This window comes from Sminthopsis crassicaudata, chromosome 4, assembly GCF_048593235.1.
Source record: "Sminthopsis crassicaudata isolate SCR6 chromosome 4, ASM4859323v1, whole genome shotgun sequence".
NCBI classification, from domain to species: domain Eukaryota; kingdom Metazoa; phylum Chordata; class Mammalia; order Dasyuromorphia; family Dasyuridae; genus Sminthopsis; species Sminthopsis crassicaudata.
This window is the reverse complement of record NC_133620.1, coordinates 199,964,384-199,979,762: the sequence shown is the minus strand read 5'-3', so window position 1 is coordinate 199,979,762 and position 15,379 is coordinate 199,964,384. Positions and strand designations below refer to the sequence as shown.

The following is a 15,379-nucleotide window of genomic DNA, read 5'->3' as shown; positions in this document are numbered from 1 at the left end:
CTGAGATAAAGTGGTATAAAAAGCTAAGTGCAGGTAAAATCCAAAAGAAAATAACGGGGAAAAAGCAAAGAACTTAACAAAAAGGACAATGATAAGGAAATAAAAACTTCCAGCATCTTCTACCACAGCACAGTATGATTGACAAAATACTTTCTCATAACAACCCTGAAAGATAGATAGTTGAAATATTATCTCTAACTTTTGAGAAGAGGATTTATCAGAACACACAATAAAACAAAAAGAATAAAATGAGCTATTGGAAAACAGGTATGCTACTACCACTGTTGGAAGAGCTATGAATGGGCTCATCCACTCTGGAAAGCATTATGGAACAATGTTCAGAATTAACAATCTTAGAACATCCTTTGACTCAGCTATACAACTACTACTTTTACATCCCACAGAAACAGAAGAATGAGGGAAATAATATACAAATATATTTATAGCAGCTTTTTGTGGCAGCCCAAAAATTAAAAACTGAAGTGGCATCCTCCTATTGGGGAATGGCTAAACAATCTGTGGTGTGTTGATGTAAAGGACTATTATTGCACTCTAAGAAATGATGAAATGGGCAATTTCAGAAGAAACCTTAATGATGTTAAGTAAGGCAAATGGAATTAGCAGAATAATTTATCCAACAAGAACATTATGAAGAAAAATAATTTCATAAGACTTTAGAACCATGATCAATGAATTTATAAATCATAAGTCCTAAAAAATTAAAATGAAACACACCACTCACCTCCTAACAGAGCAGTAAAGTGGGGAGAGACATATAATTTTAGACATGACTAATGTGGGAATTTATTTTGCTGTATTAGGTAGAGACACACTTAAGAATTTGTTTTTAATTTTTCTCAGTGAGTGTAGAGGATAGTGGAAGCAACATATTGTTAATTTTTAAATATTTGCTACTTAAAAATTTTTTTAAGAAACTGAATCTCAGAGAGATTGTTTATCTTTTCCAGGTTGATAGCTACCGCAAGTAATAAAGACAGGACTTGAACACAAATACTGGGAGTCTTTTCACTAAACTACCTACTCTTTAAAGGAAGATAAAAGCATAAAATTTTCAAGGGAATAGAAAATGGTGATGATTAGGGAGTGATGCACATGCATGCACACAAGGGTGGGCACACACACACTTACAGCCCTCTAGAGTTTTTGGACAAAACAAAAATAATTACTGTTTACACTCAATCTGAGCCAATCAGGCCCAAACAAAGACCAAGTGAGGCTTGGCTTGGGACCTATTATTGCTCAACCAGTGATTTGGATTTAAGCCCATAAATCCCAAAATATCTTAGGAAGTTTCAGCTATCAAAAGAGGTGGAAGTAAGGAAATGGGGAAGAGGAGAGGTAATATAGTCACCAACTAATCTCAATCTTCCAAAACTATAAAGCTGATACAGTGTTTTGTTTTTTTCTTCAGAAACACTGAGATGTAGTTGGTAACTAACAGATTCATGATCAAAAGCAGCACATTATAGTAGAATAAGTATTATATCTGGACCAAAGAAAAACCTGAGTCCATAATCTGTCTGACACATTGGCTATGTATTGGCAAGTTACCCAGCCTCTCTGAATGCTAGGGATAAATATGGATAATATGTATGGCATCTAGACTGCAGAAAAGAGGTTAAGACACTAATGAAATAACATATGTAAAATACTTTAAAGTCCTCTATAAATGTTCTATTAGCTTTTATGCTTTTGAATAACCATTTATTAAGAGCCTCTCATGCTCAATGGTGTCGTTGATGAGTGGGAGTAATGGGATGGCCAATGATTTTGCAGCTAGAACAGATGTCTAACCCTGGGAAAATCCCAATGTTAATCTGAAGTTCAACTCTGCCAAAAACAAACTGATGATAACTTGGACAAGTGAATCAGATCTCATACTTCCATTCCTTCTTTGAGACCAAAGTTCTCCTATGTTCTTGAAATTTTAGATATTGTCCAAGCTAGACAACTCAAATTAAAAACCCTACCATGTGAGTATTTTGGTTCTTATAATTCAGTGACAAAAACTACTCATTTGATATATTTTTTAAACTGACCACCAGTAATAGACTTGAGGGGGGATTTTTCTTAGAGTTTAGAAGATATATGAGGATTCTCCATGTTCTCAATTTTCCCTATTTGAGAATTGAAATTAATTGAATTTTTCAACTACACAGTGGGAAGGACATCATGATACAAGCTAATGTCCAGCACCAAGCATAGAGTATAATATATAGTAGGCACTTTATAATTTGATTTTTGCTTGTTGGAATGAATTCATTTTTAATTTTTTAAAAAGCAAAACTTTTTTAGTCTGAAAATGCTTTATTGCATCAGAACCTAGTAAACATTTCAGTTCAGCTAAATTCCTATTTATAGAAAGAGATATCATGATAGGTATGGAAAGGAACCAAGACTTCTATCCTTGCCCTGTTATGACCACCTTAGACAAGTCACTTCTCTTCTTGGAGCCTGAGTTCTGTCACCTGTAAAATCAGAGAAAAGAGTCTAGGGAAACCAGACTTGAATGAATCTGGAGATGTGAGTTTGAATTCCAGTTCAGACAGTAATCATAAAGCCTATGAAAGTCACTGAACCCCAATATAACAATTTGCCAAATAAAGATAATCCTTGAATATCTAATGTCACTGATCTGTTTTGTGGAAAGCACTCTAAAACTTAAGCATTTCTGTGCCCATGAATTTTATAGCTTGAAAATATTTAGTATGAAAACAGGCATAAAACACATTAAGTCAACATAAGGGTAAAAAAAGACAAGGTCTTCTGCATGTTCACTATGTTTATTCCCTTTTTTATTTGCTCTGCACAAAGCAGAATGGAGTAGGTGTTTGCAATTATTAATGAAGTCTATTAATATTATTCTGATGCTACTATAAGTATCCTATAACAACAAAACAACAGATATACTGAATTGTGCTAAAGCACCTATTGGGAAAAAAACTTTACCCCCCCTTTTTTTTTAATCCTGTGATAAAAATGAAAAATGCTTCATTTTCTCCCTTTAGGCTAAAGATTTTCAAAAGGACGGTCCATTTAGAAGTCTAAACAATCTTAATATTACTTGCATATGTAAAATGCATTAGAAGAAAAAAGTTTTGAATTTGCCTTTCAAATTTAGGAAGAATTATGTAGATTCATTATTTTTGAGAGTTCATCAGAATTCTAGCTTTGCTGCTGGTGACTTCCCTCTTTATCTTTTGCTAAATATTTTCCTATAAATACTTATAAGAAAATCTAAAAACATCATTTTTAAACTGTTGATCCCACTGGTTTTTGTAACTAATAGTTGTCAATCCCAATTTGCCTGTTCCATATTTGTTAGGGCTCTAATGATAAAAGTTCATCTATGAAAAAGGGTCTTAGCTTGTCACCCACTGGATCAATACACTAAATGTAAAGGAAAAACAAAGTGTACAAACTCAGACATAGTACGTCTACAAATAATCATTAATTTTGGCATAATTTTAACATTGCTGAGTTACTGAAATAATTTAGATGAGAGAGTGATCAGTCCATCTTAATATGGTAGTCAGAGCAACTTCATTTACATATGTTTCTACTAGTCAAAAGAGGTGGGGGTAAGGACTCCCAAAATGGGAACCAGAAAAGATAGGAAAGATAAAGAATAAAAAAGAGAAGATACAAAAAAAGAATATGGATTTCTTATGCCAAGACTTGGATAGTAGCTGTAAAGTTGATTCTTATTTTTTAAGGTGATCTCATTTTAAAATATCATCAATTACCTTTGTTTGTTCACTATCTGGATCTTCAAGCCAAACATAGGGGTCAGAGATCTTAGAGCCATGGTAATCTTGTACCTGCAAACAAACAAAATAAAACACAAAATAATCGGTGACTGCTTCAAAAGAAGTTTTCCTAAAAATATATGGGGATATTTTTACTAAAAGCTTATGAAGAGAGAAATAGAATGCTTCCATCAATTCAACGGCTACTCTTCTGGCTGATTACCATATGAACACAGATTTTGGCAGCTCCCGAAGGGTGGCAATGCAGCCAGGGACAAGAGTGGGAGGTGGGGGGATGCTCAGAGAAGAGAGACTAACAATCAGAAAAGAAAATGCTTGGGCAATATAATGCAACGGAAAAACCTTCTGCTGTGCTAATGAAATCTATAAAGCTTTCTCCCTGAAGAGGTACATATTATACAATTCAAGGAAGAATGGAAAGGCTATGTTTCTGAATACCAACAAACTTTATACAGTTTGCAAGCAATAGCCTCACATTATGTCATGATCAGGTTTCTAAAAAATGAGTTTAAAACACATGAAAACAAAAACTGCTCTGAACTGCTGGGTCATCAACACATCTTTTCTTGGCACCAATTAAAAAACTTCATTTACCTACTGGTAGAATATTTCAGAAACCTGAGTTTCTCTGAAGGAGATGTACAATGTTCTCTTAAAACAAACAAAACAAACAAAAAAACCAAAACAAAACAAAAAAACAGTCACCCAAACATTACCCATTCAGACTATCATCACTTGAGAGGAAATAAAAGAAAGTCATAAGAGTGACAGGAATCTGACAGCTATACAACCTTCTAGATAGTAACAAATTATGACCAAAGGAATTATTTCACAGGAAAAAAAAAATTAGAAACTCTTTTAGCTTGCACCATTTTGAAATAGCCATTTCTTACCAACACAGTCTCTGAACATTTCTGATTTTTGCATCAGTGCTTCAGTTCGTTGATGGCAAGCTAGTTAGTAAGTGAATAATTTTCACCTGGCTCAAGTTTTTTGTTCTAGAGCAATGAGAAAGCAACATTCACCCATCCAAAAAATATATGTTCTTTCCCCCAAAGAACAAACACCATCAGTGATATTTGAAAAATATTAAGCTTTGCTGCTAGTCAATCATGTCACCGGGTAGAGAGAAGCTATTGGAATCTGCTTTCACTACAGCACACTATGAATCTGGCAGTAGTCCTGAGACCACTGACTCTACAAACCTGTCTGACTTTGAGCTGATGGCCAATGTTTAACATAGAACACAAGGAGCAAGCTACCACACGGTTAGAATAATACCCCACCCAAGTGGCATAGTGGGTTCCACTTGTTCAGTGAAATGGATCACTGCTAGAAAAATAGCCAAGGCTCCTCTATCAGCAGCATGTTTTATCTGAAATCTAACAAGAGGGCATGTTCTAGCACAAGGCTCCTACTTTCCAGAGGGTCCTCTCATGTCCACAACTGCTCCCACATAGACTTACATACACAAATGGATTACAAGAACAGTTAAAGTAGTAATATTTATGATAATAAGCACTGATACATAGTCATGGAAAATGACAAGCCCTGCTCTCATTATTCAGTAGATAAGAAATAAAAGAAATTAAAACCTGTATGATTTCAGAAAGGCCTGGAGAGACTTACATGAACTGATTCTGAGTGAAATGAGCAGGACAAGGAGATCATTATATACTTCAACAACAATATTATAAGATGATCAATTCTGATGGACATGGCCATCTTCAACAATGAGATGAACCAAATCAGTTCCAATAGAGCAGTAATAAACTGAACCAGTTACACCCAGTTAAAGAATTTTGGGAGATGACTATGAACCACAACATAGAATTCCCAATACCCCTAATTTTTGTTCGCCTGCATTTTTTATTTCCTTCTAATCAGGCTAACTGTACACTATTTCAAAGTCCGTCTTTTTGTACAGCAAAATAACTGTTTGGACATGTATACATATATTGTATTTAATTTATATTTTAACATATTTAACATGTATTGATCAACCTGCCATCTGGGGGAGTGGGGAGAAGGAGGGGAAAAATTGGGACAAAAGGCTTGGCAATTGTCAGTGCTGTAAAATTGCCCATGCATATATCTTGTAAATAAAAAGCTATAATAAAAAAAAAAGAGAGAGAGAAAGAAATTAAAACCTGTGCCACACTCACATTGTTGGGTGTCAAAAAACAAACAAACAAACAAATAAAAAAAAAAACCTAACAGGACCTTTTAAAACAATTTTAATCCTTAATTGAAGCAAATTTTTTTTTATCAATTCATCTTTTCTTTCTTAACTTTGTGAGACTGGGAAGGGAGACACGATAAATCCTAGCTATGATAAAGAACTTCAGTTGTAGAAATTATATAATCTATGATTTGTGATACAGTATTTTAAATTTACTGATGACTAGCTGATTATAGGCCAGAATCAAAGTTATTCTTGCTATACTTTATTGTTTTATTGTTTGAGGGCACCAACATCTTTCAAGTTATCAGGGGTTACAACTTTAATGTCATCCTTGATTCCTCATTCTCTGTCACCTCTCAGATGCCAAAATTTCTCATTTCTATCTGCCCTCATATGCCTTCTCTTCTTTGTTGTCAGATTTACATTCTTAGCTCAGGCCTTTATCACCTCTCATATGAATTAATGCAAAATCCTCCTAAATAATTTCTTTGCATCAAACCTCTCCTGTCTTTCAATATTCTCCAAACATCTGCAAAAATGATTTTGCTAGAGGGTAACTGACTATTGTCAATGGCTCTCCCTAACCCTTAATAAATCCTAGTATCTCCATATTGACCATAGACTCAAATATCTCGTCCCTGAACATCTGAAGCTCTTCACAATCTGGCTGCACGCTATCCTTTTAGTTTTCAAACACATTATTTCTTTCCATGCACTGTAAAGTCTAACTATATTGGTCTACTTGCTATACCTACATTCCATCTCTCATGCCTATGCCTTTGCAATAACTGTCCCCCCAAGGTTCCAACACTCTCATTCCTCACATTTTTTCCTTGAAATCTCCAGTTTTCTTTAAAAATCAAGAAAATTATCTCCTATATGAAGCTTTTTCTAATCCCCACAGCTGCAAGTACTTTCCCCCTTCTTTGTTTTACATACCTATACATGTATCTTATATATATTTACATATATATAAATGTTTTCTTCTCTGTTAAATTGAAAGCTTCCTGTGAGCAGAGACTGCATCTTTTTTTTTTTTTTTTTTTTTTTTTTGATCCCCTGCACTGAGCAGAGAGCCTAACAAATAGTGGAACCTTAATAAATGCTTCACTGATTCCTCTACTGATGAAGAACAGTAACTTTTCTAGACTTATTAGATTTGTCTGAAACTAAGTGGTAAAATGACTTTACCAGAGTGACATAATATGAATCAAAAGCAGGTCTTCCTAGTTCCTTTATCCTTTATGTAATTGTGCTGACTTTTTCCTCTCAATAAGCCTATTTTATAGTCACTTTTCCCCCCCTCTCCCAAAAGTACTTTTAATTAGAAATCAGAAATATTAATTTAGAAATTTAATGAGAAATTTTTATTTTTTAAAATTCTAGCTGGCAATTCACTTGGAAAAAAATCATGGCATAAAGAAGTCTAGAGATTGGGGGAAAAAAAAAACAAAAAAAAAAACAAACATGAGTTTTCTTAGTTCCAACCCCACCTCATCTTTTAGAGAAATGAAATCCTATAAAGTTAATAGAGTTAGTATCAGAACGTACTCAGGGGTCCTAACTTGAAAAGAAATAAAATAATAAAAGTCAGGTGTAACAATGTACACCCATGTTCTGTATCACTAAGGCTAATGGATTTCTTGAGCTTGGTAGCTCTGGCTGCAGTGGACGAAACCCAAGTATCCACACTAAGTTCAGTATTAATATGAAAGCCTTCAGGAAAGGGGAAAGAGAGGAGAAGCAATTTGTTTATAAAGGGGTGAAAGGGCCAAGGGTGGAAAACAGAAGTAAAAACTTCTGCTTCAATATAAGTAGACCCCGAACTTCACATCCTGAGTGAGGTGAAGGGAATACAGTCTTTAAAAATAAAAAATTGTGAAGCCAGAAGAGCAAAGGGAGTTTAAAGGGAGCTTGGATTTAGACATGGTGAGTTTGAGGTTATGGTGGAACATCTTTAAGAGCATTGAAGATGTGGGTATGGACACTTTTATTATTTTCTTTCATTTCCCTTTGTTTGGTTATAGCTCGGGGCTATCCTTAACTCATATCCATTCAGATATTTGCAACACCTTGGTCATCTGTGCCTTCCTATCTCTTTTCACTACCACCACCACACATCAGGCCCTTATTACCACTAAGTTGTATTATAATGCTAGCTTCTCAACAGGTCTTTCCTTCCTTTATTCCTTGTCTTAGAAGCTCTCTTTTTCATTCCATTGTTAACCTAATCTTTTTCTTGTAGAGGTCTGATCATGTGTTTTGTTTAAAAGTGCCTTAGAAAAGCGCACTGACTTAGAAAGTTAGGAGCCCTGAGTATATTCTGATTCTAATTCTGTTAACCTGGCAGGAATTCATTTCTCTAAAAGATGAGGGGGTTGGAACTAAGTAAACTTATGTTTTTTTAAATCAGAAATTCTAGAGCTACTTGAACTTAAAGTATGGAAATTACTATGGGAGAATATATAGAAAGAAGGCCATGGAAAGACCTTTTAGAAGATCCATTTTAAGGAATCAGTGAGAGGATGAAGAGTCAACTAAGAATTGAGAAAAGGAATAGTTAGAGATAAGAGAACCAAAGGAGTGGGATGTGCTGAAAGTAAAGGAAAAGATCACAATAGATACTCATCAAGTATTAAGAGAGAATCAAGACTGAAAAAAAAAAAATTTTGTTGACTTTGAAATCAATAATTTTTGGGCAAGAATAATTTCAGAAGTAAAATAATGAGAACAAAAGTTAGATTGCAAGAAATGGAGGAGTCACTGGGTAATAAAAATTGGAAGAACTGGATATAAACATGTTTTTCAGAAAACTTAACAGCAAAGGAAAGGGAAATAGTAAGAAAGAAAAGGGAAAAGTGTCAGAGTCTAGACTTAAAATTCGGAACAGTTCATGGTGGAACAAAAAAAGGGATCTGACTAGGATGGAATAAAGATTTTGTTGGAAGGTAAGGTCCTTGTGTATAATGATTATTTTTATTTTTATCTATATACCTTTAAAGCATAGTACAATCCCTTGAATAAAGAAGGTGTTTAATAAATGCTTGCTGAACTGCAGAGCTCCATTTAGAGATCATCTTTAGAAGTCTTCTAATATAATGACATCATCATTATTATTTATACTAGGCAATAGTTAACCCACAAATATCCATGAGAAGCACTTCTATTAACAGGTGCTTCCTTATAAAGAAAATGAAAATAAACTACTATGATTAGCATTAAACAGTGACTTAATGGTGGAGTTAGAATTAAATTTTGGCATTCCATAGGCCCAATAACATTCTCAAATTATGGACAAGACACTGTTCTGTGTTGATGATATACTTCACTCAACTAAGTAAACATTTATTTAGTGGCTACTGTGGATTCTAAGGGAAGAGGAAATACAAAGATCAAATAAAACAGAGTTTATAATCTACTAAGGGAATACTTGAAATTATTATCTAAGAAGTATAAAAAGCTATCAATGGGGGAGGGAGTGGTGCCCACGCCACCAATAAAAAACTTATTTAATCAGGGTTGCTATAGAGAATCCAGTCACTTCTATACCAAAAATGCTTGTTGATACAAAACTAAAAGATAAAGACCGACTTTCTCAATCCCCAATATTTCTCATCTTATCTGGAAATCCATCTTCAAAGTCAAGAAGCATTAATTTTTTTACTATGTATCACCCACTTTGCTAAGTGCCGGGGAAACAAAGATAAGCAAAAGACTTGCAAAGAGTGCAAACCCTCAAGATTATCAAACACATAAATATCTGTGTACATACAAGGTAAACTGGAGGTAATCTCAGGGGGGAGGCATTATCATAGAGAACTGTGAAGTGCCTACTCTTGAAATTTGAGCTGAGGCTTGAAAGAAGCCAGGAAATAAAGCTTATTCAAAGCATGTTAGCTATTCATTCTTTGATACTTACTAACTCAATGATAAGCTTATGTTAATAATAACAATAAAGTTAGCATACACACAGCCATTTAAAGTTTCTGAATTAGTATAAAATTTCTCATTTTATCATTATAACAATCCAGGGAGATAAATGCTACTATTCTCCTATTTTGCAGATAAGGAAACTGAGGCACACAGAGGTTAATCAACTTGCCTAAGGTCACTCAGCTGGTTAAGTGTCTCAGATCATGTTTGAATTTGTTTTTCTGATTCCAGTGGTTAAGCACTTTATCCACTGTACCAGCTAGCTGCAACTTCTTCTCTAAGTGCTGTCTAATTTAGACTATAAATACCTAAAGAGTTTACAAATTATACTCGAAAGACCTAGGCAAAATGAGGTATTGGAATGATACACAGTTACAACTAAGTTCAAATTCCAGCTGCACCAAGGTAACCTACATTTCCTTGGACAAAAGTGTTTTAACTCTCTGGATTTCAGTTTCTTTATTTGGATTAGATGACCCCTTTACAATTCTAAAATCTTGACTCTAAATCTTTGGGCAAAATGGTGATGATGATGTTTTGTCAAAGCTCAAAAAAGGCGTTCAAAAGCATTGAAGGCCTATCACCAGTCTCAGTTTCCATATGAAAAAGTATCCATTATGCCCACATTCTCACATGTGAATCTGAAAGAAATACAAAATATGTTAAGTTCTTGAGGATACAAATTCAATTTCAGAAAACATTTGTTAATTCTTTATGAAAGGCATTATTAGGTATACTATGAAAAAAAAAACCCTCTTATTAAAACACGAGTCTCTGACATCTCAAAAAATTTATAAAGATATAATATGCACATAAAGAAGATAGATTATAATATGGTCAAAGGAAAATCCTATGCAAAAAAACTCTTGAAAATCTGAGAAAAAAAATACTTTCAGGCAGGAAAAGACAAGGGAAATCTTCAGAGGATGTGTTCATTGGATTCTTTGGGAAAAGGGGAAAGATTTCAGTAGGAGGAGGTAAAAAGGAAATGTGTTCTAATCCAGACACAAATGCCTAGATGTGTAAAAGGCAAGTAGAAAGCAAGGAGTAGTTTAGCTAAGGAGACATTCTGGATGGAACATGAAACACAAGATTAGGGAATAAGGACTGAAAAAAATAAGTTACAGTCAGACTGTTGAAGACTTTAAATTCCAGGCTAGGAAGGTATTTATATAGTGATATATAATTACATTACAAATTAATAGGAAAATAAAACATCATCCACAGATACCAAAAACCTTCTCCCTCCCACTATAACAATTTTCTTCCTATTAAAATGTCTCCGCCCAGACATTCCCAAATGTTGAAATTCAAGGCCCAGGTCAAATGCCACCTACTCCATGAAACCTTTCCCATGAAATATTCCTCAAAGAACTTACTACTCATCACGCACTCATTACTTGCCTCCTGTTTGCTGTAGCATTGTGGACAGGAGGCTTGAAATCGAGAATACCTATGTACAGACTACTGTGCATAGCCTGATGCGGTGGAAAGTAGAATGGCTTTGGAGGTACAAATCATAATCTACCACTTACAATGGGATGTCAAATACAATATAACTTTAGTAAAGTTATAACCTCTCTGAGTTTGTTTTCTCATTTGTAAAATAAGTGTTGCTCCAGATTACTTCTAAAATCTTTTTCCTATTACAGGTGTACACATCATTTAACCTCTGTGTCTCAGGCAACTAGAATTTATCAATTAAATAATAAACAGATTGTGTGGGAGAATAGAGTTTCCACACAAAGACTTCTCCATATTGAACAAACTGTTGATCTTTCCATCATTTCTTTATATGTCCTCTATCTGATTTTATGTTCTTGGCAAGTATCACATTTGTGCTACTCCCTCTTTTGAACTTCTGCTCAAGAAATGATTTTTGAATGAATTAATTTATACTGTGCATATGTTAGATTAAAAAAACAGTATAGATACTAAACATGTTATGGCCAAAGTCACCAAGAAAGATTGACATCAAAGCCAGGAATTCAGCCACTTAAGTGCAATGTACAATAGGACACCCACAAAAGTATACTTTATAAGATAACTTAAAAAAATAAATAAATAACTACACTTCCTTAGGAAAATACTACCTGGAATTTTAGTGTGGTAGCTTTCTTTAGATTACTATATTATTAGGTCAAGTTAAAAAAAAAAAAAAATCAGTCAAGAAACTTGCCAAAAACAAAGGACCCCTATTTAAACAAATCTCTGAATGTATGAGAGCTTCCTGTACACATTAGTTTAGCTATAAACATATATTAAACTACTTTTAAAGTATTAACATTTTCAGCCACAATGAAAGAATTTCTTACAGTGGAAGACTGTAAGACATCAAATGACTCCAAGAAAATCTGAAAACAAACTTTGTATTTGGCTATTAATAACACCTAAAACCCACTGCCAAGTAACAGCAATTCTGATTCAACAAATAACATTTCCAGAATTATCTGTATATCCTCATCAGTCCCATCATCCTAGTAGAAGATAAATTCCTAGGCAAAACAAACTCGTTTTTGCTTGGTTTTAATCCACCACCCCAACCTCTCTTGTAACTTTGCAAATAAAAGGTACTTAATAAATGCTCACTGGAATACACTCGATTGACACCTTTAGCCAAAACTACCCTCTCAGGAAAGGCGAGGAGATCCAAAGGCGACCCCAAAATTTCACGGGGAGAGGAACTCACTTCGAGCGCTTTCATTTCGAAAAACTGACCTTTGATTGGGTCAGGACGGGGAGAGGAGGAGGGAAAGAAAAAGAAAGGAAGAAGAGGGAGGGGGAAGAGGAAAATCGCGTTCTCTTCCTCAGTTAATCTCGGTAAGTCCTTCCTTTCTCACAGCTCGCCCCTCTCATTTGGGAAAACTTGTGCAAAGGGACCCAATTTATACTTTGCTACTGAGGAGATTTGCAATTTTAAAAATGATTAAAATAGAGCCGTGTGTTTCACACACACACTCACTCACGCACACGCTTTTACAACTGTTCAAAGCACACTTTTCCTTTTGCTAACCTTCACATCAGGAACTGCTGCTCCCGAGTCCCGGGGCCCTCCTGGGCCCGTGACCTTCCCGACTCCCGGCTCGGCCTTGACCCTGGCAATCTTAGGGAATGGGCTAGGGATCCCCCTCCCCCCCCGACCCAACGCTCGGCCCGAGAGCTCCCCAGAAGCCGGAGCCAGTTTGCAGACCGCCTCCGGCCCGGGGCCCCGGCACGTTTCCTAGCAAACAAAAGGCACGAGGAAGAGGAGAAAGGGGACGAGGGCGGGGGCTGGAGAAGAAAGATGAAGAGAATAGGCAAAAAGTGGAGGGGGCAGCATGGCAACCTCGAGCAGCGGCCTGGGAATGAATCCCCCCCGCCACATACACACACACAGACACACACAGACACACACAGACACACGCCTCGGCGGGGCCGGGATCCGGGGCGCACTCACCGACGTCTCGTCGCGGTACACGTCGGGGTACTGGAAGGACAGCATGGCCGGAGGGTGGCAGGGCAGGCGGGACGCGTGCAGAGGCTGCGGACAAGGCCCTCCCTGTGAAGCTGGGGTGCGGCGCGGAGCTGACGGCGGGCGCAGAACTGTGCGAGGAGGTTTTCTTGCACGGGTCAGTTCTGGAAGACCGGGAGCGGAATGAACTAGCGTCCGTGACCGGGTAGGCTGTCGGAGCAGGAAGCAGCTGTCGGACAGAGCGGTGAGCCCCTCCCAGGCGAAGGAAGAGAGAGGCGGGCGGGGCCTAGCGGGAGGGGAAGCCGGCGCACAGCTCCCTCTGCCGGGAGCGCCGGGATTGGCGGCCTGAGGGGCGGCCCAGGCGGCGCAGCCGCGAGGACCCGACTGCGCAGGCGCGTCCAGACCGAGCTCTTTGTGGTAGTAGGTAGCCCGGATTCGCTTTTCTTACTTTGCCCTCTAACCCCAAGGTAATGGGTGAGAGCTAGCTTTATATGTTCCCGGCTGCCAGCTACCAAAGGAACTTGCCCACCCCCGCTCCTTTTCTCTTCTCCTCTCCTCCCTTTCCCCCCTCCTTCCTTCATTCCCTTTCCCCTTTGTTTTTCTCCTTTCCTTCTTCCTTCCCCTCTTCCCTTCTCTCCTTTTTGTCTTCCTTCCCTCCTTCTTTCCTCCTTTCGTTCCTTCCATTTCCTTCTCTTTCCTTCCTTCCTCCCTTCCTTTTCCTTCCTTCTCCTTCCTTCCTTACTGCCTTCTTTCCTTTTTTTCTTTCTTCCCATTCTCATTTCTTCTTTCCCTCCTTCACTCTTTTTTCTTTTCCTCTAATCCCGTTCTCCTTTTCTTTCTTACTTCCTCACTTCGATCTTTTTTCTTTCTTCAGCCTTTTCTTTTCCTTCTCTCTTTCTTCCTCCTTTTCTTTCCGCCTTCCTTCCCTTTCCATTTTTCTTCATTCCTTCCTTTCACATTCTTTCCTTCCCTTTCTCCTTCCCTTCCTTCCCTCCTCTCTTTTCCTTTCATCTTTCCATCTTTCTTCATTCCTTCCTTTCACATTCTTTCCTTCCCTTTCTCCTTTCCTTCCTTCCCTCTTCTTTTCCTTTCATCTTTCCATTTTTCTTCATTCCTTTCTTTCTGATTTCCTTCTTTTTTCCCCAATTTCTTCCTTCATTTTTTATGAATTGGGGCAAGACAGTGTGGTGATGGAGAGAATATAGGCCCTCTTAATTTGGGAAGCCTTACTTAATTCAGCCCTCAATTCTTTGTCTTTAGAATAAAAGAAACCCAGATTACCTGTAAGATGCCTTATAAGTCTTAAATCTAGTCTCTTCTGAATTTTTTCATCTATAAAATGGAAGGGGATAGAATAATTGATCTACAAGGTTCTCTTCAGCTTTAAATATTAGGAACTTATCTGTGTGAATTTCAGTCCTATGATGGACTCAGTATCCCAGAAGAGAGCCTCCATTTGCCTCACAGTTGTGAAGAAAAAGCTGTGTGGAATAGAGGTGTAACATTGAAAAGTGTTTCTTTCATTGTATTGCCCCCTATCGCTTAGTACAGGGAGGCAGCATGGTAGATAAAGAGCTGTCTTTGGAATAAAGAAGACAGACTGCCTTGCAATCTTCGGCAAATAACAAACTCAAACCTGCTCTAGCCAGGTCTTTAAGACTCTAAGTTTCACTAGTATGGCAGAAACTAGGAATTGATCCACACCTAACACCATGTAGCAAGATAAGGTCAAAATAGGTTCATGATTTAGACCTAAAGAGTGTTATTACAAGCAAATTATAAGATCAAAGGATAGTTTACCTCCAGGATCTGTGGAGAAGGAAGGAATTTGTGGCCAAAGAAGAAGTAGAATTCATTATTGAACACAAAATAGATAATTTTGATTATATTTAGTTGAAAAGTTTTTGTACAAACAAAACTAATGCAGACAAGATCAGAAGGGAAACAATAAACTGAGAAAACATTTTTATATTCAAAGGTTCGAATAAAGGCCTCATTTCTAATATAAATATAATAATA

General features: G+C 36.8%; 1 protein-coding gene across 1 annotated transcript in view; it reads right to left on the bottom strand.

The window, feature by feature from the left end:
* Nucleotides 1-13,728, bottom strand: part of PREP (prolyl endopeptidase) — a 129,857-nt gene extending 116,129 nt beyond the window's left edge. Inside the window, exons 1-2 of the mRNA XM_074310192.1 lie at nt 13,346-13,728; nt 3,768-3,842 (exon numbers count right to left, since the gene is read on the bottom strand). Coding sequence (XP_074166293.1) covers nt 3,768-3,842; nt 13,346-13,390 — 120 coding nt within the window. The 5' untranslated portion in view covers nt 13,391-13,728. The remainder of the gene's footprint in view (nt 1-3,767; nt 3,843-13,345) is intronic.
* Between the last annotated feature and the right edge of the window lie 1,651 nt (nt 13,729-15,379).